Raw genomic sequence first — 26074 nt, forward strand, 5'->3', positions numbered from 1 at the left:
GAGCGACGATCAACATAGATAGTTGTAATAAATCATCAATTTGCCCTGCGATGCCATTATCATTAGATAGATGACAGCTGATGCAATTGGGTCCAATAAAATTGGTTGTAAGCCTTGATGCATGTGATTTATGGTGCTTATTAAATCACAGTGAACATGAAATGCAAACAAAATTTTTATGCAAACTGTAATGAACTGAGACAGCAAGGAATGAAGGTGAAATCTCATTTCATAAAACTACTATGACAAGATATATCATATTGATAAAAACATCTTTGCCACAATTTATCCAACTCCAATCCCTACCCCACAAACCTTCATTTCTAGCACACAGGTATTTCCCAATCATGTTTAGAGTCACAACCAACCAAAAACAGTTTAAAGGACTCAGTGACATTGATAGGGCACTACAATCGTGCCAGGCATGAAAGAATCTCCACTGTTACACAGAGATACACTTTAAAACACATTGGTCTCCTTGTCTTCTTACTGCTGCTGTGCCCGCTTTGAATGCTGGCCGAGGCACAGGGTGAGACATATCACTGTGCTTCTATTACCAAACACAATAGATATTATCTTACAACCCTGGAGTGAGAATGCTAAGCAGGCTAATGTATGAACTAGTGAGGAAAGCACTAAACACTGAATGATAAGGCTGTATGTGGCTGTCTCAATGTCTTGAGCTCTCCTGCTAAACACGATTTTTGTAGAAATGGTCACTCTTCTCACTCTACCCTCCCCCAAATGTCCAGAGCATGTCAGATCAAAAAGTCTCCAGCTCGTGGGAGCTGTCAATCTCAAGGGCATCTTCAGGATCCAGCCTCATATCTCCATGACACTCCTGGGAGTCATCCAAGGAGGCCAGAGCCTCATTGGTGTCACTGGCAAAAGTCTCACGAGATGCATCATCATGTTCATGCAGGCTCAGGCCTTTGATGGCCTGCTTCATTTTCCCTATCATTTTGCGTCTCCTCTTCTTGGCAGCTTTCTTATTTTCATATTCCTTTTGGTATTCAGCATAGAAAATCTCCTTTAACCAACAAAAGAAAAATGAAGAAATGAAGTAAAATAGTGACAGTAGCAGCAATGCCTGCAAGCCTTAGAATGCAAATCTCACCACTTACATAATATCAGAACATAAAAGAGTTGCAAAACTGGGACAGACTGAAGGTCCATCAAGCTCAGTCTCCTATTTCCAACAGTGGCCAACCCAGGTCACAAAATACATTGCAAGATCCAAGGAGTAAAACAGATTTTATGTTGCTTATCCTAGGAATAAGCAGTGAATTTCCCAAGTCCATCTTATAATACTTTATGGACTTCTCTTTTAGGAAGTTATCCAAACTTTTTTAAACCTTGCTAAGTTAACTGCTTTTACCACATTCTGTGGCAACAAATTCCAGAGTTTAAATACATGTTGAGTGAAGAAATATTTTCTCTGGTTTGTTTTAAATTTACTACTTAGTAGCTTAATCGCATGACTCCTAGACCTATTATTTTTGGAAAGAGTAAACAAGTGATTAACATCTGCCTCTTTCACTCCACTCAGTATTTTACAGACCTCTATCATATCTCCCCTGAACCCTCTTCACCAGGCTGAAGAAAGGTAGCTACTTTAGCCTTTCATCACAGGAAAGAGGTACTATCCCTTTTATCACCCTTCTCTGTACTTTTTCTAATTCCACTATATCTTTTTTGAGATGTGGCAAACATAATTGCACTCAGTATTTGAGGTACGGCTGCACCATGGAGTGATACAAGGGCGTTATAACATTCACATTTTATTGACCCATTTCCATTGTTTTCAAGACATTTTATTATTAATCATATATACATGCACACACACACAAAAAAAATAAGATAATACATATTTTCTTAATTTATATGGACATCAGCTTATTTTCTGGTTGCACAACATGTCAAGAGATTAGCTGTTATTTTACTTGTTTTACCTTGATTTGTTCTTCAGTGACGCTAGGAGTGTTTTTCAACAGGTTTAGAAAAACTCCTCCTGGTGTTCTTCTCCTGCTGCCACTCTGTATAGGGAATACAAACAAAATTTCAAGAGCTTAGTTAACAGCTCCAGCAAAAATGTGTCATGGTGGAGTGCATTTAAAGTTACATCAAGAATAAGGGCGAAAGAGACATAGAACAAGGAAACCCATCACTGAATGGCTATATAAATGAACACCAAGGAGCTGCATGTCAAAGATTTATCTTGTTATTATACCAGTGCCATTGGTGTTTCTTTAGCAAAGCAGGATTGATTTGATCTTCCTGAAATGCAAATCAAGTCAATGCATTCTTATTTTATTTGCATATTTTGCTTTCTACATTTAGGTCATTTTTAGAGTAGGCCCCACACAACGCCCAAAAAATTACCTTCAAGTATTTTTATTAGAAAAACAAGGCAGATGCCGTAACAAGTACATTCTCTAATCATTTCAAGGCTAGACTACTGTAACACATTGAACCAAGGAATAATACAAAAAGAACTTGGATGTCTGCAAATCGTACAAAATACAGCGATCAAGCTTATAACAAAATCAAAAAAATTAGACCACGTGACGCCGCTTTTGAATCAGAAAACAAACAGGAGAAACTGCCTTCACAACGATGAGAAGCAAGAAAACAACAATGAAGGAGACCAGGTGGTGGTCAACCCTATTTATTTCTAACAGACTCGACACGATCATGTTTCGGCCATAAAGGCCTGCCTCAGGAGTCTTGCTGTTCAAATGTAATGGGTAAACATACTGATTCAATCGCTCAAATAACGCTTTGAGATGTCAAAAGAAACACCACCTGTGAAAATGATAGCATGTAGCTGTGCCATGTCCAACTGAAAATGAAACGTTATTTGAGCAATTGAATCAGTATATTTTACCCATTACCTCTGAACAGCAAGACTCCCGAGGCACGCCTTTATGGCTGAAACACGATCGTGTCGAGTCTGTTAGAAATAAATAGGACTAAACACCACCTGGTCTCCTTCGTTGTTGTTTTCTTGCTTCTCGCCACTTTGGATTCATGCACACTGGCTCCCGATCCCTCATAGTTACATATAAAATATTCCTCCTAACTTTTAAAACCTGAGCAACCAATACCCCTGATTTTCTAGATAGACTCCTAATTCCTTATACACCTACAAGATCCCTCCAATCAAACACCCAGCATCTGTTGTCGATTCCCTCCATAAACCACATAATATGACATGACTCACTCATCTATCTTTTCAGTAACTGCTCCTCAACTCTGGAACTCTATGCCAATCCATTTACGAGAAGAATCATCATTAGACTGCTTCAAATCAAAATTAAAAGACTTTCCTATTTAAAGATGCCTTTGATCTATACCTCTTTATACTCAGATCTTCAAACAGATGGGACCCCCCTCCCCCAAATGTACTAACCCTAAACGTCTTCCTGTTCTATCCACTGATGTAGTTCTCTCTTCTTATCCCATTACTTTTTTCTGTATATCTGTCTTTGTCATTTAAAATGTACAACCCAGTTTTTTAATTTATGTACTCCGCTTAGAAATTTGATAAGCGGATTAACAAATCTCAAATAAACTTGGAAACTTGGAAGTTGGCAAAAAACACATCATCAACTTGTCACAATGCAAACCAGTTACGACAGAGCAAAAAAAGAGTTAGAAAACACTCAAATTTTCTCCATCCCACTTCCCTCCCCTCCCAAGCTCAATCTACCCACCCCAGTCTATGCAGTTCTAGGTTTAAGACAATAAACCAAAGCCCCTCAAACCATAACGTGTTCACCAGGGCCTGGACTCTTATGGCCCCAGGGTGCACTACTAGCACCATCCTAACACCCAAGAAAATAAAATAATAAGGAGTTAAGAGGAAGGGAAGGAAGTTTATAAAAACTGATGAACTCTTATTTTTGAAGTTTGAATTGATGTATGGTAAGCCATTGGACGTCTGCAAATCGTTTAATTATATCTGCAATTTTCTTTTGTATGTTATAGTTTAATTCAATCATTCAGTAAATAAAAGAATTGTCCACAGAGAAATGACTGTATTTCCTTTATTTATTTTTTAAAACAAGGCAAGGAATGGGTCCACATATGGACAACATCATCAGTTTCTCCTGGCCCTATCGCTTTGTCTACCTTTAATTTAGTTAGCTCCTCACAAACACAACCCTCTGAAAATTGATCAGGGTCTACCACTCCTCTATCCCTATTTGCGTTTGTCTTCTGCAGTCCCGCTCCCAGCACTTCAGCCATTAACACAAAACAGAAATACTTATTAAGCAAGTCAGCCTTTTCTTTATCAGCTTCTACATATTTCTCTCCTTCATCTCCGAGTCTCACAATACCACTTTTGCACTTCTTCCCATCACTGATATAAAAAACGTCTTGTCTCCCCATTTTACCGTATCAACTATTTTTTTTCTTCCATTTGCATCTTTGCTTTCCTGTCTACTTCACCAGCCTCTCAACTTGTCCAGATATTTTTGCTTGTCTTCCTCTTTCTGCGATCTTTTGTAGTCTATGAAGGCTAAGCACTTATTCCTTACCTTCTCAGCTACTACTTTTGAGAACCAAAGCGACCTTCTTTTCCTCTTATTTTTACTTACTTGCCTCACAAAAAGTTTTGCCCACTGTATTTTTCCCACTGTATTTCTACTCCTTCCAGACATTCCCATCCAGACAATAGTCCAGATGACAATAAGATTTCAAATATTTCTTATACATTCCAATCTATTCTTTCAAATTAGGTCCAGATTAAATCTGCCATAATTGCCCCATCATTTTTTTATGGGTCATATCAAGACCTTCAAAAACATAATTAAATTGAGATTTAATCAATTGAACTTTTTTTCTGAAAATGATTTGCTAATTGGTTTGCAGATGCAATCATAACCAGTGATACACTGATTACCTTATCTGTATTAACTATAGAATTAACCAGACCACCTTTGTCTCTGTAATATCTGAACCTACCAAGTTTGAATAATAATTCTTTTTAGTTGTATTCAATTTTCTTTTATATTCAGATATCGCTTTTCTCCAATTAGATCTGGAAAGTTCACCTTTATGTTTTCTCCATTTTCGTTCTAACCTTCTACATATTTGCTTAAGATCTAGCAATTCTGCTGTATACCAATTAGCATAACTTTGTTTTTGTACCCCTCCTTTTTTGTTCTTTAATGGGGTTTGAATATCTAAAATAGATTTAACTGTCATATTCCAATATTCAAAAAACAAATTACATCTTTTATTTCATCAAACTGGTTCCAAAACACAACCAGATCAATCTTTTTCCTAAATTCCTCTAACTGCTTATACTCCATCTTCAATCTTTTGCTATTTTTACATCAATTCAGAAGTAAGATTTAACATAAAATGGTCAGACCAGATCTGTTCAAACAATCTAATTCCACTGAAAAAGATATCTGCATTTTCAGTTTCTGAATATGAAATATCCAATTGATGACCCTTATTGTATGTTGCCTGAGATTGCAAAACACAAAAATTTAAAGCTTTCAGACATGAATGCAGTGCCAAGATATTATTGTCCCTTTGTAATTCTAGAAGCAAATTAACATCTCCTAAAAACAGGTTAGAGTTAGAATAAAGACAATTTCAGCCAACCAAAGAAAATAATATTAAACAATTTATTGAGTTCAGCGCTGAACTCTTAGGAAACCTAAGTGGAGGTGCCATCGCACGCTTAAGGACACCTATGTTAAAAAGTAGGTGTGATTATGGGCAGAAAATAGGCATGGTTGACTTAGGCATCATTAGGCATCTGACAATGGGCTCCACCAAATTAGGTGAGTGAAAAGCTGGCCTAATGGAGCGGCGCCAGGCCCGATTCTATAAACGGTGACTTTTTTTGATTGACAACTGCACCTACATTGTAGGCACTGCTCGGCGCCATTTTTAGAATCTGGTTCTTTTAAAAGGATTTACTATGGGATGCACTAAGGTATCCTGAAGTAAGTTCCAAATGCTTGTGTGCATATGTTAACAATTTAAAAAAAAAAGTTTCTGGGAGGAAATGTGTCTGGGGCAGAGAGTTTATATGCTAATCAGTTAGCACATTTGCATTGCTGAATGCTGTTTTGCATGGGATTAGCATGCGAGTCCTTATTACCTACAAAATAAGAAGTAGTAAGGGCTTCCAAAGGGCCACTGGGTTCCTGTTTTGTGACTCATTTGCTGTCATGGGTTTCTAGTGTTGATTTCCATGTCCGCTCTGATTGTTCTGATCCTGGTTGTTTGTTCCCTTTGCAATTGCTAATAAAGATAATTAAAAAAAAAAAAAAAATTTGAAAGATGGAAGAAAATGGCCAGTTTCTGGCACCAGTAAAAATTGACCTGGTGCATGGGAAAAAAAACCTGTGTAAGGGCATACTAAGGTCATTTTCTTCTGTAACTTTGTAAAAGGACCCCTTTGTCTCTTCTTTGATAGATGAATTTCATCTCTGCTCGATAGCCTTTGGAAAATGCTATGGGTCCAAGAAGCTAAAACACTTTCAGTGACATCATCTACAAAGCTATGCAGGATATGAGCCTCTTTGCTTTGACCTTTATCCTTGACAAAGAGGATCAATGAAAACATCACCTGCACACCTATTGGCTTCATTCTCTTTCACAGAGCCTTGAAGTCACTTTTGATATGTTCAGGGTGCTACCTAGCAGGATCATTTATGCTAGCATGAATGAACAGTATAGGATAATAGTCAGTAGGCTTGATGAATATCAGCAAACTATCTGTAATATCTTGGAGACAAGCAGATAGCAACCTACTGGGACATCTTGTCTAATTGGTAGATGGTCATCTCTGTAATTCTCAGAAAGGAATCACTCACCACCACTACCCTTTGCTTCCTAATGGCCAACAACTTTGGGGATAGTGAAACCATGCCAAGAGGTGGAGCCATCATGGATGCTCTATTAATAACCTATGGCCCTCCAAAAGGTTATTCGAAGTTACAGGGAAATATTTTAAAACCAATAGGAGGAAATATTTTTTCACTCAGAGAATAGTTAAGCTCTGGAACGCATTGCCAGAGGTTGTAGTAAGCGCGGACAGCCTAGCTGGTTTTAAGAAAGGTTTGGACAATTTCCTGGAGGAAAAGTCCATAGTCTGTTATTGAGGCAGGCATGGGGAAAGCCACTGCTTACCATGGATCAGTAGCATGAAATATTACTATTCTTTGGGTTTTTGCCAGGCACCAGTGACCTGGATTGGCCACTGGGCCAGATGAACCATTGGTCTGACCCAGTAAGGCTATTCTTATGTTCAAAACCTTAGACACACAAATTTTATTCATCTCCTCTAAACAGATTCACTCTAGCTCCCACTTTATTTATTTATTTATTTATTTGTTTGTTTAGATTTTTATCCCGTCCTCCCAGTAGCTCAGAACGGTCTAACAAGTGAACATACACAATGGAGCGAAATTAGACATAAGATATACAATAGGTTTAAATATTTGGGCATACAAGACTGAGTAGTAGTTCAAATACAGGGAGTTCCTGTGCTCGGAACTTGTGTCTGTAACAATTAGAAAGTATAGAGTTGCACAGTGTGTTCAGTGTGTATAGGTAGAAGCAATACTTCAAGTCAGCAACTCACAATCATGTGCAGCAAGTCTATTTGCCAAGGAATTTTGTATCTGAGACATGAACAGATATATCAAAAATGACATGCAGGAGCCTCTCTTGCTCATGTCCAGACCTACTGGTTCACTCAATCTCTGTACTTATCTATATTTCAAAGGCAGCACTGGACATGCTCTTTTCACTTTTACACCAAACAATGGACCTAGATGTTTGGTGTAAAATATGCTGCCACTGCGAAATTTTTGAAATGCTAAATGCTGTGACTGTAGTAAGTATGCAAGGTGACAGTATAGTGGTATTTTTATGTGGACAACAGAACAAAAAGTCTAAAGGAGATGGCCAGCAAGTAGGTAAAGAATGGTACAGGTATACTTTATTTATTCACACTTATATATGTATTGATTAAGTTTTATTTATGTTTAGTCTCCCAGTAGAAGTGGCGGAGACAAAGACAGTGTCTGAATTCAAGAAAGCAGGCAGGTGGGTTCTCTTAGGGAGAGAAGGAGATAGTGGATGCTGCGGATGGGCAGACTGCATGGGCCATTTGGTCCTTATCTGCCATCATGTTCTACATTAGGACTTCTGATGCAGGCATTAGCCAAAACATAGCCATGTTGGGTTGTTGTCTTTCAGTAAAGGTACTTTCATATAGCCCATGTGTTGGCATTTCCTGGGGTGAAATTTGGGGAGAGCTGGGGATGAGATGAAAGGTACTCACATATATATGTGCACTTGTTACACCTACCTCAGTTCAGGTGTAACTGCGTGGGGGTGCTTCTCTGCAGGAATTGCTTTGACAATGTGTTTGATACAAGAACATATACTCTTATAAAATTGCCTTCATAAAGAGTGGCACTTTAATCCAGAGAATGTCTTTCCTACCAGTATAAAGAGGCCTCCGTTCTGTTCCACTTCAGCAGTTTCCATCAGCAGTTCAATTGCTTTCCTCTTTCCAATTGTTTTTACCACCTGAGCTATCAAATGTTTCTTTGGTTCTCGAAGCCTATAGGAGGAAGTGGGTGGGGAGAAAAACACAATACTATGAATTCAAAAGGTAATTCCTGTTATAAGCAACCTCAGAACTAAAGAAAAACAAACCAAATACGGCTAAACATGGTGACCCGTCAAATACACGTATGATAATTCCGCCCCGACATTTGCGCGCACAAATGCGTGCCTCCTTAAAACATTCACTAGCACCCCGCTCCCATGTCTTCCGTTTGCTGACGTCCTACTGCCCCCTTAAAACATTCACTAGCATCCCCCCCACTACATTTACAAGACTCACTGCGCTCTGCTCCCATGCCTTCTGTTTGCTGACACGCTATTGTTGGTGTACTGAGGGGTGGAGATGGGGTAACCCCCTCACTACACTTACAAGATTCACTGCGCCCCACTCCCATATCTTCTGTTTGCTACAGTATCTGGAAGGCCCTGATTGGCTCAGACTACTCAGGCCCCGTCCCTTGGGAGGGGCCTGAGCCAATCAGGGTCTTGATGCACCAGGGTACACTTAAAAGATTCCCTAGCGTACTGAATGGGAGCAATTATCAGGGCGCAATTGTCCTGCACGCTATTGTCGGTGTACTGGATAAACATACACCTCTAACAAATTCATCCAGAGACAGTTCCCTAATACCTGAGTTTAAAGGGACAAACACAGTATTAGGTGCCACTGGATTGAGGAAACATGCCTAAGAAAGGGGGCAATTTAATCCAGGATAAACAGGAACTTTTTTATTTCCACATTTTTAAAATGTTAAATGATGATTTTATCTTAAGGTGAACAAGGAAAGACAAAAAGCAATGGAAAATGTGGGATAAACACAGAAGATATCTAATTATAAAATGAACGGTATGTATTGAAGAACTAAGACCAATACTGGGCAGACTTGCACGGTCTGTGTCCTGTATATGGCAATTCAGTATAAGATGGGCTAGGGAGGACATTGATAGGAACTTGTATTGTAAAATCTTGCACTGTAACTATGACAAATTTAACCTGTAAACTGCATATTGTGGATATTGGTATTAGATCCCTAGTATGTGTCAAGTTAGGATAAAAACTTGTACCAGAAAAAAAAACAAGTTATAATTTGCCATAGTCACAGTACAAGTTAACTGTATATTATGTATGTTAACCTGTAACCCGTCCTGAGCTCTTTGGGGAGAACAGAGTAGAAAACGAATTAATTAAATAAATAAATAAATAAGATTCAAGAGGGATACATCTGGCAGGAGCACATATGGAGCATGAGATAGGCTCTTCAGTACCACATTGAAGTCCCAAGATGGGAACAGCCTGCACAATGGAGTTTGAAATCTGAGCACCCCCCTCAAAAACAAGCAAAATCTGGATAAGATACTAACGACTGTATGCCTCTGGGCTCTAAAGCAGAAGATGCTGGCTACCTGTACCTTGAGAAATGAAACCACTAGTCCCTTTTCAAGACCAGCCTGAAGAAACCCTAGAATCGCTGGGATAGGAGGCCTTCTCAAGCTCCATTTGATCCTTGGCGCATCATAACTGAAAAGCCTTCCAGGTCTTTGCAGAAGCTGAAAATTGCAGGCTTCTTCACCCTAAAGAGAGGGTAACTATAACCTCTGAGCAGCCCTTATGAATTAGGGCCGCACACTCAAAAGCCATGCCATAAGACCAAAGACCTCTGGATTTTCCATAGGAACCAGGCTCTGTCTGAGGAGCCCCAGGTGAACCGGCAGCTTGAGGCACCTGCTTCTTTAGAGATGCACTAAATCCACATACTAAGGCTGGCAGGGCCAGTCTGGAGCTACCAGAATTACCAGTACCTGACTGACTCACTATTCTGCAGATGATCCAACCTTCCATGGCCCATGGAGGAAATATAGAAAGCTTGAGATTGGAGGGCTAGGGTTGAACGAGGGGTGTCCAGCCCTGCACTTTACTGCTTGGCTCTTCAATTGTAAAAGTGATCTGCCTTCGTGTTTTTGGCTGTGGCCATCAGATCCATTTCTGGTCCTCCCCAGCGTTGCACAATGAGGGTGAATGCCCTCTGGGACAGAGACCACTCCCCTGGGACAGAGACTGCCTGCTGAGAAAATCGGCCTGGACATTCTCTACCCCTGCCACATGGACAGCTGAAAGGGCGTGTAAGTGAACTTCTGTCCATTGGAATAACATCTGTGCTTCCAGTCATAGGGGAGCGTTTCTGGTGCCTCCTTATCTGTTCACATATGCTACCGTTGTGACATTGTTTGAAAACACCCTGCCTGCCTTCCCAGACAGGAAAGACTGCAACTCCTTCAAAGCCAAGTGAATAGCTCTCAGTTCCTGATGATTTATGGACCACTTGTCCTCTGATGGGGTCCACGTGCCCTGGAGTGGGCGACCACAGCAGTGAGCCTCCCAGCCGCTCAGGCTGTTGTCAGTCATTAGAGTCACCCATTCGTGAATTCTGAGAGGCATACTCCTTGACAAAGCATCCTCTAGAGCCACTAATGCAAGCTGCGCTTTGCCCCTGAAGTCCAGGGGAGCTGCATCTGCAAAGTGTAGTGTTGCAGAGACCACCTGGACAGAAGAGAGTACTGGAGTTATCGCATATGAGCTCTCGCCCAAGGAACAACTTCCAGGGAGGCCGCCATCAAGCTCAACACCTGAAGATAATGCCAAGCCGTGGGGCTCGGTAGAGCCAAGATTTCCAAGATCTGCTTCCTGAACTTCTGTTTGTGTGACTCAAGAAGAAAAACACAGCCCTGCCCCTTTTCGAAGAGGACTCCCAAATATTCCAAGCACTGAGTCAGCTGAAGATGACTCTTTCGGAAGTTGACTATCCAACCTAGGCTTTGGAGAAGGCTCACCACGTGCTTGCCATCCTGTAGAGAGGGGGCTCTGATCAGCCAATCATTCAGGTAAGGGTGCACCTGGACATCTATCCTGTGTAGATGAGCTGCTACAACCACCGTCACCTTGGTAAAGATGCAGGAAGCAGAGGTCAATCCAAAAGGTAGTGCCACAAATTGCAGAACGTGGAATCTTAGATATTTCCTGTGATCCGGAAAGATGGGGATGTGAAGGTACACCTCCATCAAGTCCAGAGAGGCAAGAAATTATCCTAGAGCAACTGCCGCTATAATGGAGTGGACCGTCTCCATACGAAAAGTCCAATGGTCAGAAGAAATCTGTTCTCATTCATTCCAGAAATCTGACAGCCACCCGCTAATATAAGGAATGGCTGCTGTTGTTGCTTCTTGGAGGCTAAGCCACTGGTGCCTGGAAATGCCAAATCTCTACCTGGACCCCTGAAAGGGCCTCTAGAAGAGGAACCAAAGGAAAATTGGTAGGTTTTCCTAGAGGCACAAAAACTGTGTCTACCATCCCCAGCAGAACAATGGCTCCTGCTGTCCAGGAGAGATTTGGGACTGTGATCCACCACACTGTCCATGAGGTCATGCAGCCCTTTGCCAAAAAGCATCTGCTCCTTGAAGGATAATCTGAGTGTGGCATTGGAGAGTGAGTTGCCTAAAGAGCACTGGCCATATAATCCACTCCCTCCTTAAACATGTGGAAACAGGCGTCCCCAAACTCTGAGGAACTAGTCCACAATCTGATAAAACAGGCCTATGCCATGAAAGAGGCAGCTGCTGCAGCTTTGATACCCAAAGCCAGCGCTTCAAACTAACTTTTAAGGATCACATCCACCTTATGGTCCTGTATGTCCTTCAGCGTCACTCCACCCGCACTAGTAAGGGAGGTGCGCTTGGTCACTTGTGCTACTGTGGAATCCATTTTTGGCTGCACAAACAGCTGTTGGAAGTCCGAAGCCATAGGATAGAGCCTAGACATAGCTTTGGCCACCTTTACATAGCCTTCAGGTGACTCCTTCTGGTCAGTGACTAAGGAGGTGATGTCTGGATAAGCAGACAAAAAGATCATCTGTACATTAGTGCTACTCATAACTGAGCAAAGAGAGGTGAAGGGCTGCTGGGCATCAAGCTTCAACGCAGAGTGTCAGAAATGACATGTGAAATGGAAGCCAATTTGAAATGGCAATGCATTGAGGGATCATCCGCATGATCCACAGCTGCTCCTGCCTCTTGACCCTGAAAGGGATCCCAAAACATCCACAGACGCAGAGGAGCCACTTGATAATAAGGGCATAAAGAGACTTCCAATCATCCCAGTTCTGCTCCAAAGGGTCACCAGCACTAGGAGATGGCATGGTACAAGGCAGAGAAGGACTCTCCTGAGTTGGAACCAGCATGCCTATAGGCAGCACAGCGCTTCCTGGACCAGTTAAGTAGACTTTCTATATATGGCTGCACCAGAGGCCCCAAGGACACCTGTAGGATCCCAGACTGGGGAATAAGGCTCTTATCTACCACCACGTGCTTGTATATCACCCCCTCATTACTTGATGTCTCTAAGTGGGTCTCTTTCCCTCAGACTGGTATTTCTGGGCCTTTTGGGTTTCTAACACATTGGAGGATTGATTAAAGACTAAGCCCAATGCTCCCAATCCTTCTCCCGCACCCCATGGAACGTGGAACTTAGCCACCCCTCAGCCAGTAAATATGCACAATAAACACAGGAATTAGGTCTAGTCTGACTTGGGACATCCATAACAGATGATCTCTAGACAAAATGAGGGGTTTTGAGGCAGAAAATAGAACTTTGGGGGGTGAGGGGGAAGGGAAAAATCCTGCTAAAAATCCAAGATGGTTGCCATAAGAAAATTTGTGCCAAAAGCGGCCTGTTGCAGTCAAACAGAAAAACAAACAAAAAAAAAATAGTAAAAAAGGGGTTTTGGAGGTAGGGGAACCTAACCCTAGAAACCCTCAAAACTGGGTTTTTTAGACCCCTTCCAATTTTCAGCAGTCCACCCACGCAGGACTGCGTTCTTTCCACGGCGGAGTAAGCCCAAGATGAGGACCTCAAAGCACTAAAGCCATGCAGAAAAATCTGAAGACCAAAGGCAAAAATATCCAAAAATAACAAAAAGAAGCAGAGCAGATCAGAACACAACTTCTGAGTTCGCTTGCAAAAGAAAAAAAAAAAAAGAGGAGCTGATCTCTACTGTGGAAGGGGAGGAGTTCAGTCTTAAGTGATACCCTGCTACAGATTTGCAACTAATGTGAAGTAATAACTATTGTACAGAATCCTATGACTTTACTATTGAATATATTTATTTTATCCGTTACTTGCCAAGGATGTTTAGATCGTGTGGGCTCTAAATAATAATAAAAATTGAGTTGGCCAGGCCCTGAGATGCTAAGCAGCAGTAGTCACAGCCCCGCTGTAAAGTTGTAATTGTTTAATGGTGACACCTAGTGGCATAATTCAAGGAACATAATTCTGAAAGATGCTTTGGTGTGTCACTGCTATGACTAGACCAAGAAGCCCTATTATTAAAGTGCAGTAACATTTTGCATTTACTCTACTAAGGGCCCCTTTTACAAAGCTGTGACAGCAAATGAGATGCAGCCCATTCAATTCCTATGGATTACATCACATTTGGCAGTCAGGATGAATCTCTTCATAAAGGCGGTTAATAAATCCCAATAAATAAATGGGAGCCTTTTAATATTTAATGCTGCCACTTGCTACCGACACCTGATACAATCTGTTTTAAAGGCAAAATTCATTTTTGGACCCTGTGCCTATGAAATAACATGATATCAGAACAATTATGCAAATCCTTATCTTGATTTTAAGTAGGTTTGAAAGGGACTTTGTTAATTCCACTCAATCTGTAGCATCTTCTAATCATTGTAAACCGCATAGAACTTCACGGTCCTGCGGTATATAAACTGTTATTATTATTATTAGGCAGGATCCTGATCTCATGTGTTGCTGGTGCCCTTGCTTGCTTTGTCTTCTCTTTTAGCTATTAAATGTAAACTATTCTGATATTTGTTTAATAGCAGTATATCAAGTGGGGTATTAAATATAAATATATGTCTGTGCTTAAGTCACCCACAAAGCTTATACTCGACATACAAATTTTTAAGTCAAAAATCAAACCATAACTGAACTTTGCTCTCACCGATAAGCAATTTCATCAGCCACTTTCTCCTGAGAATCTTCCTCAGTAATTTCACAGCGCCCTTTGTAATCCATTTCTAGACTTTCCCCCAGCCTCTCCTTAACAGGGCGCTTGCGTTTCAGATGGCCTTGCCCATTCTCTTCCTCTTGTTTTGCTACAGATTTTTTGTCCTCCTGCATATACTCATCAAGCTCTTTGTTCAGTTGCTCCAAATCTTCTTTGTTGACTTTCTCCATTAGTTTTCTAGCCAGAATATAATTGTAGGCCTCAGACTGCCTGCTCATGTCCAGCTGTCCATCCATCCCTAAGATCCCTAGCTCTGTGGTCACAGATTCTTGGGTTTGCTCTTGTAGAACCGAGCCCCACACATTGTTGATTTTTCTGGTTTCAGGAGCAGCCTGCCTTAGATAGCTCTGAGCAAAAGGAGGCAGCTGGGGTTTAACTGGGGGAAGATTGAAACATTTCTGTCGCTTTCTTTTCCACAGGGAGCTGTCTTCTTCATCTGAATCCGAGATGCTCTCATCACTTGAGTCCTCTTCCTTATTCATGCGATAGTGGGAGATGGGTACCAGGGAAGGAGTGCTAGTTGGGAAACCTATGACAGTGCAGTTCACTTCAAGTTTCTGAAAAAGAATGCAAAAGCAACTTAGGGCCAAGTAAGCAAAGTCTGCTGAGATATGAAAACTAACTGCACAAAAAGCAATATTTTAGCTTGCCTTGTGGCAATACCAGTATAGATTTATGCTGAGAACTACAGCATCATGACTACCATCTTCTCAGGAGTGCCTTAACCAATTTATTAAGCTCCATATTCCTTTCCTTACCCTTCTACATTAAACAAAACTAATTTCTTCTTTATTTGATCTTGACCAAGGGATTTCTTCCAACTAATATAATTTGAAAATAAACTATTAGATAAACACCCCCTTTTACAAAACTGTAGCGCAGTTTTTAGCGCTGGCCACGGTGATAACTGCTCCAACGCTCATAGGAATTCTATGAGCGTCAGAGCTGTTACCACTATGGCTGCTGCTAAAAACCGCGCTACGGTTTTGTATAAGGGGGGTAAATGTATAAAATTAAAAAAAGATTCACAGTGAAAGTCCCAATGATCGTGGTTTAGAAATTTGCTTACAGATAATACCAACATTCCATTAATTGGTCCTGAAGGCATACAATAAAAAAGTGTTTTTCTCCGGTTGTCACATCAACTCTAAACACATGTAATAACAGCATAGAAAAATGGCACCCAACCTACATCTAATAATCAACTTCACGTTAATACAATGAGGTTCAGATTCTGTTTAGTGCATCTGTGACTTAATTGTGTAACAAGCCCTGGAAATTATTGAAAATTGTGTAACAAGCCCTGGAAATTACTGGAAGCCAGTGAAGTTTGGATAGAAGTGGGGGAAACATGATCAAATTTGCTTTTTGCGAAGATTGGCTTGGCTGCAGTGTTCTGAATCCGTTGATGTCTTTGAAGACTTTTTTTGGTTAGACTTAAATAGATGGAGTTACAGTAGTCTAGTCTGGAGAAGATGATAGATGTACAAGGACAGCAAAATGTTGTTGGTGGAAGCAGGATCTCACTTTCCTCAGCATGTAGAGGCTAAAAAAGCATGAATTTACCAAGGAGTTAAGATGGTCGTTGAAGGAAAGAGAAGAGTCAATAATGATGCTTAGAACTTTGCTTGAGAACTGTAGGGGTGTTTCCTTATTCACACCTGAAGGTTAGGTCTCTCTGACGTCATAAAGCCTGAACCATTGTCTGCCAGAAATCTTTCCAGATTGAACAATGCAAGAAGAGAAAGAAGAAAACATCTTTGCTGTTTATGATGCCTGATGCATTCTGGGTATGTACCAGAATTGTATTCTAGTCAAGGACATCCAGCTATGCCTACATGTTCAGCCTGTGTGAATCTTGGGGGAGGCATTGCTCCTGTGCTGTTCTTATCTAACGAAGGCGCCTCTGTTACACAGCCTGTGCGAGACTCTATACAGAAAGGCTATTCATCTAAGTTCTGTTTCTGGATTGGTCTGGAGAGGTCATCTGACGAGAACCAAGTGGAAGGTGCCTAATTATTGATTAGTCTATGTTAGAATGTAAGGAAGCTTGCATCTTATTATAGGTTTCTCTGCACATCTTCTATAATAATTACAAACTGATAAGTTACCACTTGTGACTCTCTGCCTGAGAGAGAGAAACCGGACTTTTATACAGATCTGGATACCATCACATAAAGGAATCCTTTGCTGCCAACCTAATTTACAGCTGTTCCAGTGACTAACGGACTCTTGTTCCTGTACCAAAGAGAATTCTTATCTTCCGTGCTGAGAAGACGTCTTCCCTTTCACTTGATTCTGTGCTAAGGTCTAATCGGATGGTGAGATAAGGAACTTATCTATCTTATCAGCTGGGGTTAGATAAAAGAATTCTATTGTGGTTCGGGATAAGGAGATGTAAAGTTATTCAGGGTGATAAGCTATATTTTTAGTTTGCTGCTAATCAGGAATTATTATTATAAGGAATTATCTAGTGTGTAAGAAGTAGTTATATTCACTCATTTACTTAGGGATTATTGTGTAATAATTATGTAATGATATATATATATGTATTCAGAGACATTGTGAACAAATAATTAGTTTATTATTTACTGCTGGCTTGTGAATTATATTATTCTATAATAAAAAGTATTTCATATAGCCTTGGTCTCTATGCTTTTGAGTATCAACTGGCAAGATAACAAACCTTGGGTAAGGAGTTTATGGTTTCCCCTAGAAAACTAAGAAACACGTGACTTGTTTATGTTACGCTAATTAGTACATCCATAAATCTACCTACAGAACTCAAGCTGCAGTGTGGCGTCAGAAGGCAGTGAAATGAGGGTGGGTAGCTGTTCTAATTTTGGGACTCATTTAGATCACTGGTCTTTGACCTGGGGCCGCCGCGTGAGTGGACTGCTGGGCACAATGGACCACTGGTCTGACCCAGCAGCGGCAATTCTTATGTTCACCGTTAAGTGGCAAATAATAACTGGCATTATGCACACAACTTTCTAAGTGCATTCTATAAGGTTAGGTTAGGTATCATCAACTCGTGTTCGAGTCTTAGCGACTTGATAATAATATCAAGTTTTTATGGCAGAATACAGAAGTAGATTGCCGAGCCTTTCTTCTGTGCAGTATAAATTCTATGATGTCACTGTTGTCACATCAGATGCTATCCTCTGCTTCCAACACTGCCTATCTGCTGCTGCTCATTAGTCTTGATATCTCTGCTGAAACCTATCCATCTTGGGAGGCCCTTCTGGTAATGAAACTACTGACAACATAGCTTTCAGCTTCAGATGCGTGCAAGCACCAGTGGCGTGCCAAGCCCATATACCATGACTGAAGGCATTCTATAAAGTGGCACATAAATTCTAGTGTGTGAATTTCATAAGGGATGTGGCCAGGGGAGGAGCGTGGGTGGATCATGGGTATTCCTAAAAGTTAGATGAACTATTATAGAATATGCCCGATCCATCCACAACTTAGGCCAGTGGTCTTCATTGCAAGGCTTGCGAGACAATGCTGGCTTTCTGAGACCACCTGGGCGGCTCACACACATCCCCCCCCCCCCCCCCGCGAGATCTGATGCTTGCTCACCGTTCTCATTCCCAGCAGTGCTGCTCTCTTTGGGTTGCTGGCAGCGTGAGTGAAGTAAACATGCTGCCTTTGGCCACCTGGAAGCTTTTCCTCTGCTACTGCGTCCTGTCCCCGCATAGTTGGGAAGCAGTAGCAGAAAGAAAGCTTCCAGGTTGCCGAAGGGAGCGTGTTTACTTCACTCATGCTGTCGGTGGCCCAAAGAGTTAGAGTAGCGCCACTGGGAATTAAAACAGTCAGCAATATCATTGGAAGCAACCCTTCAATTGTGATTCCCATGTAAATGTATGGCTTAAACCAGTGTTTCCCAACCCTGTTCTGGAGGACCACCAGCCAGTCGGGTTTTTGGGATAACCCTAATGACTATGCATGAGAGAGATTTGCATATAATGGAGGTGAAAGGCATGCAAATCTCCTCCATGCATATTCATTAGGGCTATCCTGAAAACCTGACTGGCTGGTGGTCCTCCAGGACAGGGTTGAGAACCACTGGTTTAAACTGCTGTTATTGTAAACTTTGTATAGTTTTGCACTATTAAAAATATTTAAAGTAAAAAAAAAACCCCAAAACTGTTAAAACTTATGGCAAGGAAGTCTAGTCTAAGTAAACTGGCTCACCAGGATCACTCAAATTTCTAATCTTGGTTTATATTTGAGTCAGTTTATATTCAAGTACCGTATATACTCAAATATAAACTGAGATTTTTGGATCAAAACAATGGCCCAAAAATGGGAGTCTCCGTTTATATTTGTGTCCCACCCCCCCTCCCGAACCTGTTCCAGGCCTCTGACGGGCCGGCCATGAAACCTGGTAGTCCAGTGTTGGCTGGGACAGGAGGGAGCCAATCAGCTAGCGGTTCTGCGTGGGTAGGAATGAAGGAAGGTCGCCCCTGTCTGTGCAGAGCCATTAGCTGATTGGCTATTGCGAGTTCACTGCAGCCTATCAGCTAGTGGCTCTGCATGGGCAGGAGCAAAGGTCACTCCTGCTGCAGTTCACAGCTAGACCACCAGGGATGCTAAAGGTATGCAGGGGAGGAGGGAGGTAAAAATTCTTAGAATTGGCTGGGACAAGAAGCAGAAGGGATCACTCCTGCCTGACCACTGTTGGACCACCAGGTCTCATGGTAGGCCTAGAGAAAGCCTGCACATCATCGGGAGGGGGGACAGGGTCCAGAACCTGGCAGGGAGGGAGGCTCGGTGCAGAGACTGGCAGGGAGTGAATGAGGGGGAACAGGGTGCAGAGTTTGGCAGGGTAAGGCAAGGCATTGCACTTGAATATTAACCCCACCCCGGTTTATATTCAAGTCAACCTATTTTCTTCCTTTTTTATTGGGGGGGGAATGGGTTACGTCAGTTTATATTCAAATATATATGGTATTTTACAGTGAATGCAAAAAAGATAGACTTCAGTGCCAAAAAGCCAAATTTCATTTGCATACAGGGCTTGTATTCCTAAAGCTGCCAGAATCAAAACGGCACTGTGCTACAAATCCCTAAAACAGGAGCAGCAATGTTATTGAGTGCCAAAAGCCATTGCAAAGATATTTAATTATGTATCAATTAAATAATGAGATTAGGGTTTCTCTATCTGTATCTCATATCTTTTGCATTCTGCATCATTCAAGTAGGGATTGAGGAGGAGAGGCAAAGGTTCCTAACAGGCTCTTTCTTGCTCTGTGGGCTACTTTCTAATAAGCAACCATGAGTGGCCCTTGTAAAGTACCTATTGCCTGGTCTGGTTTCTGTATACAATTACCATTTCTAGATATGGAACATTGTTGAAGGCATCATGAAAGACATGGCCAGGGTCAGGCTGGGCCTTAAACCAGTGCACTCCGATACAAAAGTTCTACCTGCTAGGCTTACATAATCCTGCTCTAGATAAAGAGACTCCTCCCAAGGTTCTATGATGCTAGTGGTGTCCTTGATGCAAGGTGGAGAAAGACCAGCTTTGTCCCTTCAGCTACAGATTTGACGTGGAATCTCCCAATTAAAAACAAAACAAAACACTCCAGGCTCATTCAATAAGCTTGAGCTGCAGGGTATCCATAGTAAATACGCGCAAAAATGTATTCACACATATCTGGTCATTCGTTCTGGGTCTCAACGACCAGATAAGGAATCAATGACCTAAAGGTATCAGATAGTCTAGGCACCACTTCAGTCTGAACCTTGGAGAGAAGAGCGAGACACAGAAACATGTGACAACAGGAAGAATCGCCTGAATAAACCATTATGCTTCCGCGCTTGAATTTATTGTGCATTTTCTTGATGTATTTTAATAAAATGTATTATTATTTATCGTATCAACTGTTGCCTGAAATTGTTTTGTGTTTATAAACAAGAAGATATAAAAACCTAACCTATATAATAGAAAAGGGGGATAGGCGAAACAACGCATGGGTCTAACATGCACCAGTGTTTACAACAGAGTCTTGGGGACGGTGCAGGACCTGCGCAGAAAAACCAGCTGGATTCTTCGCAGGCTATAAATGCCTTTTCACTGGCCCAGTCTCAGAAAGAACCGGGGCGGCGGAGCCTTTCCCTGAATATCTCTTACAAACAGGCCACTAAAAGGCGCCTGAACGTCACCGCCAGCTCTTTCCTTGCTCTCCCCACTGCAGCAGTACCTGCTCCGAGTCGCGCGCGGGCTGATGCTGCATCCCCTCCGCTATGTCCGAGTCGGAGCCACTGATCTCCCCCTCCTCGGTCTCCTCCCTCCCTCTCGCAGCCACCGCCGTCGCCATCTCTCGCGCCGTGCAGTGCACCGCTTCACCCGGAAGTACACCTCTAGGCAGCTCCTCCTTATTGCCAGACGAGCGCCTGCGGTCCTGTTCTCCCGTCACCCGGAAGTCGCCGGAGAACGTGCAGCAGCTTGTGCTGTTTAGTACTAGTAGATGTCTGGGTCGTTCGCGCGCAGCCAGTTTGCACGTGGGAGCAGGAAGAAAGGCTGGGAAGGGCATGCGCGGGTAGCAGCTGCAGTCCACGTTAAAAACATTACTTCTTCAAGAACTATAGGCTACACCTTAAGGGAGGACGATGTTTTTTTGTAAAATTTACTTAGTTATATAGCTTTATATCCCGTCCTCCCCAACGAGTTCAGAACGGATAACAAGGAATTTATTCGGGTGCTCAAGCATTTTTCCCTGTCTGTCCCAGTGGGCTCACAATCTTATTAATGTACCTAGGACAATGAGATTTTTTTCAATAAAACAGACTAAAAAAAAATTACTTATTTGGGCCCGTTGCTCAAAACTCCAAAATAAAGGCACATTTCATAGCGCAAGAATAGCGCTGGAAAGTATCCATTCAATGTAGTGGGATAGCTAGGATTGACTGTGCCCTGGGCTGAAAAATTGACAGGGCCTCCTATGACACCATCGCTCCCCAAGGTAGTGGGGCCCGGGGGGGGGGGGGGGGGACGCGACGACAGAGATGTACATTTCCTAAAACTGACATTTCAATTAAATATTTTCCTAGCTTTTTGTCTAAGCATTACGTTGGTCCCTGTAGCTCCTGCCTTTCTCTTTTTTTTTTTTTTTCTTCTTAACTGTCTTTTGCCCTTTTGATGTTTCTTATCTCTCTATATCCAGCATTCATCTTTTCTGTGTGTCCTATCCACCCCCCCCCCTTCATGGTCTCACTTCTCTGTGTTCCTTTCCCCTCCCTTTGTGTTCCTTCCAGGGCCACCATCTCTTCTGTGACTCTGTCCCTTTCATGGCTACTATATTTTGTGTCCCTCTCCATCCCCATGTTCAGCCTCTCTTTTCCTTCCCTCTGTTGGTCTGTTATCTGTCTTTCCTCTTTCCTCAGGTCCAGTCTCTCTCCTTTCTGCAACACCCCAGTCCAGCATTTGTTCCCTCTTTTCTGCCTCCCTTTGTTCCAGGCCTCCCTCTCTTGCTCTTCTCGCTGTCTCCTCTGTCTCTCTCTCAGCCAATTTGCCATCTCTTCATCCCCTCTGCACCTGGTATAGCATTGCTCATCCCCCCGCTGCCACAACTGCACCCTGCTTGGACATGCCTCCACATGTTGCTGTGATTTCCGCTGATGGGGCCTTTCCTGTGCCACATTCCACTCACAGGAAATTACATCAGAGAGGAGGGACGCAGCAGAGGAAAGGCCCCACCGGCCAGTGCAGCAGTTTTCACTTGGTCTCTGCTGTGCGGATTGCAACAGCAGGTGGAGGTCCAGAGAGGGAGGGCAAGCAATGCTGGACCCGGGAGCAAAGAGAGGGGATCAGGTGCATACAGTTTCAGGCAGCCCTTACCTCTAGTCCACTTTTGAATGAGTTACATTGGTTACCATTGAAAAAAGAATCTATTTTAAAATTGCTTGCATAGTCCATAAAGCTATATCTCAAGTGTATCGCAAACTGCTGTGGCACAGTAGTATGCCACGAAGAGATTCCGGGTGTGGCATTAGGGATTCAAGAATAGAATAGCTCTGTATGTGAGTCACTACTGTCACCGTCGCCTCTCCTCCTATCTGCCCCCTAGCATACTTCTGTAAATGATCGCCAGAAGAAGAGCTCAGGGCTGCATCTTTAGGGCCTCCGAGCATGTGCAAATGTTGATGTGATGATGTCATGTGCACATGCATGTGACGTCATTGAATCTAAGTATGCACATGCTTGGAGGCCCTCTATATGCGGCCTCGAGCTTAGAGAAGATGAAACAAGATTCGTTTGGGGGTTGGACTGGAGCAGGGCAGTGCAGGGCTGGGGGTGGAACGGGTCAGAGTTATGACCCTCTTTTACTAAGCTGTGATAGAGGTTTCTACCGCAGCCTGGGGTGCAAAATGCTCCAACACTACTCCTATGCTCATAGGAATTCGATGAGCGTCAGAGCATTTAGTGCTCCAGGTCGAGATAGAAACCTTTACTGTGTCTTAGTAAAAAGAAGGGTATATTACTGTATATATCCACCTTTGCAGGAACTACATTTTCTTCACTCTGTATTTAACATATTTCAGTGGGATTAAATACTTAGAAGGAAATTTAAGGAAGAAAACCCCTACCTCTTAGTGCCCACACTCTAGACCTGAATTGAAGAAATTGCTTATAAATATTTGCAGTTTAAATCCCCTAAAAGGCTCAGGAAAAACGTGCCAATGCGTGCCCTCAACCCCTGGCTATTCTTGGACTTGCAGACACTTTTTTCTCACTATCAGCACTAGAGGCTACACAATCTTCTTTCTCCTTTCAAAAGAAGCCAAAACCCAGCAATTTAATTTGAAAAATGCAGAAAAAAATCCTCTTCTCAAAACCCGATCTGGCGGTGTGCTTTTATTCTTAAGGCCAGCATTAGTTTCTGTGCTGTCTTCTGAGCATCAGAAGGAATGCCTAAGCACCTGATTTAAAGCAATTTCAATGCATTTAAATACAAGTACCTGGAAGACTGAGCTTTGCTTGGGGAAGTAGTATTAATGATGATGATGGTGGTCTTGTTTTAGTTGCTGCTACTGTACTGTAGTGTTTAAGTTTTTTTCATTGTTTTATGGGCGAGAACTAAAACATTCATGTCATTGTTGTGATGTTTCAATTCTTTTTATTTCTTGAATTTGATAACATGTTTGTTCCAATTCATATTTTTTCAGAGTACTAATAGTTTGACATTTTTTCAATACCTTTAGCTTTTATAATTGATATTATATGCATTGTAGTCCATAGTCACAGTGGAAGCACGTTGGAAGGTACATGTTCTGTTACGTGAAACAGTAGAAGTACAGTGTAAATTTTATGTCTTGTTAGTGCGAACAGTTTTTGTATTGTCTGAAGTTGCTTGTTAGAGTTGTTGACATGACCAGTGGTGGTAAGCAGTCACAAAAATATATACTGTAATTGTGAAGAGTCAAAAACAGGAAAAATCTGTTAGTTCAGTAATAAAAAGGATAAAGTTAAAAAAAAACCCAACAACCAGTGCTTCTGTGTAGGGTGTGACGACTATGTAGAAAAACAGACAAACAGCTTCTCTCTCTTAGGACCCCTTTTATAAAGCTGCGTTAAGCTCTGATGCTCATAGAATTCCTATGAGCATCAGAGCTTTTACTGCAGCAATTTACAATAAAAAACCCTAAGGCAGCTTCATAAAAGGGGGCCTTAGTGTGTTGTATTAAATTTACATGGATGTTAATTAACAGTTTGTATGATAGAGCAATAATTATGTTGTGTTTTTGAAGGTTTTTAAAATGAAAAAAAAAGGATGTAGTTGGTGGTTTCTGTAGAGCTGTAGTATAGGCACATGTGTGCTGTATAGTGGTTTTGTGTTGTTATCTGATTAATTTTCCTCAGGTTGTGTGTTGAAATCATGGTTCTAAAAAGAGGACATGTCTGGGTTTTCCAGATGTCTGGTAACCCTAGCCTCACTTCCCTCCTGTGTTTGTGAAGTGCCCAGGTTGTGTGTTCAAATCATGGTTTATCAACCTAACTTTCTTCCTGCGTGTTTGCTAAATGAATTGTCCTCCTGTGTGTTTGTGAACACCTCATTATCTCTTTAATTTTCCTCAGGTTGTGGAGTTTCCTCCTTTGTGTTTGTGAACTGTGTTTTGGGTTTTTTTTTCAAGTGCCCAACCTGATGGTTTTATCTGCCAAACTTCCCTCAGATCTTTTTCCTCAGGTTGTGTGTTGTAAGCCTCATTCTGGTGTTCCAGCAGGCTTCTGCATTCCAAGCCTCATTCTGGTGTTCCAATAGACTTTCTCACTGCATTCTAAACCTCACTCTGGCCCTCCAACAGTCTTCCTCAATGCGTTTCAAGCATCATTCTGATGCTGGGGTTTTTCTCCAAACTCCCAAAAGACTCCACCCAATGAATTTTCCCAAACTTGATACCTAGCTAAATCACTTTCAGGTACCCTAAAATGTAACCTCTCCCCATTTAATCAAAATCCTTAGAATAGTTTTAATTTCCAACAAACATACAGGCAGTCACTGAGTTACAGACACCCTACTTATGTATAACTCCTACTTAAGAATGCAGTTGTGGCTTCATTTGATTTCACTGAGAAGTATTTCCAGTGGCATAGACTCCTACACTTCTGCAACAGATTCAGGAATGATGCATGCCCACATTAAGAACAGTGTGTGGTTGTGCATGCTGTACCTCAAAAGGAACACTGGTAGGGACAGTTGACCCTTTTGTTAGCTGGGAGTACTATAGAGGTAAGCAGCAAGAATCTTAAAATCTATAAGTTCTGAATCTGAATTACATACAAATCCAACTTAATAACAGCTTTTAAAACATAGCTTGTTCTTAATCTGGGGACTGCATGTTTTGCTCTCTATAGTATAGGATTTGTGCTGGGAATGGAGATTAGCATCTGCTAAATGACCCATAGTCCATAGATATAAAACAGGATGTGCAGCATTTAGTACATATTAAGCTTTAGTAAAAGGGCCCCTGAGGCTCATAAATCTAGAGCAGGGGTTCGCACCTCAGTCCTTGGGTCATATCCAGCCAATTAGGATTTTAGGATACTCACAATATGCTTACAATGGAGGTGGTACATGCAAATTTATCTTATGCATATTTATTGTGGATAGCCTGAAAACTTGAGTGGCTAGTGTTTCCTGAGGACTGGGTTGAGAACTGATCTAGAGAAATGAATGGCAGGTATGAATTTATGAGCATTAACTTTTACACTCCTAAACTAAGAATACATTTCAGCTGAAAATAGGGGGAGCATAAATTTAAGAGCTCTGCTGCAGCATTTTCTGAATATTGGGCCATTTTGTGTTTAACTATCCATTAACTTCTCTGGGAAATTGTGCAAATCTCAGGGCAGCACTCCAAGGTGTTGGAACTTG

General features: G+C 41.8%; 1 protein-coding gene across 1 annotated transcript; it reads right to left on the bottom strand.

Moving 5' to 3' along the window:
• Positions 1–162: 162 nt before the first annotated feature.
• Positions 163–21131, bottom strand: PHAX (phosphorylated adaptor for RNA export). The gene is made up of 5 exons (XM_033928986.1): positions 20903–21131; positions 14625–15247; positions 8485–8605; positions 1953–2036; positions 163–1030 (listed from the first exon to the last, which is right to left on the bottom strand). Exons 1-5 carry the CDS (start codon positions 21017–21019, stop codon positions 764–766), a joined length of 1212 nt encoding a protein of 403 aa, XP_033784877.1. The 5' UTR covers positions 21020–21131; the 3' UTR covers positions 163–763.
• Between the last annotated feature and the right edge of the window lie 4943 nt (positions 21132–26074).

Source organism: Geotrypetes seraphini, chromosome 1, assembly GCF_902459505.1.
Source record: "Geotrypetes seraphini chromosome 1, aGeoSer1.1, whole genome shotgun sequence".
Classification (NCBI taxonomy): Eukaryota; Metazoa; Chordata; class Amphibia; order Gymnophiona; family Dermophiidae; genus Geotrypetes; species Geotrypetes seraphini.

What these genes read in the sequence shown, in the direction of transcription:
- PHAX (XM_033928986.1), bottom strand. Translation starts at nt 21,019, where the DNA reads ATGGCGACGGCGGTGGCTGCGAGAGGGAGGGAGGAGACCGAGGAGGGG. An exon ending in GCTGATGAAATTGCTTATCG is followed by an intron (nt 8,606 to 14,624) that starts GTGAGAGCAAAG and finishes TTCCTCCTATAG; the next exon opens with GCTTCGAGAACCAAAGAAAC. An exon ending in ACGGAGGCCTCTTTATACTG is followed by an intron (nt 2,037 to 8,484) that starts GTAGGAAAGACA and finishes TTCCCTATACAG; the next exon opens with AGTGGCAGCAGGAGAAGAAC.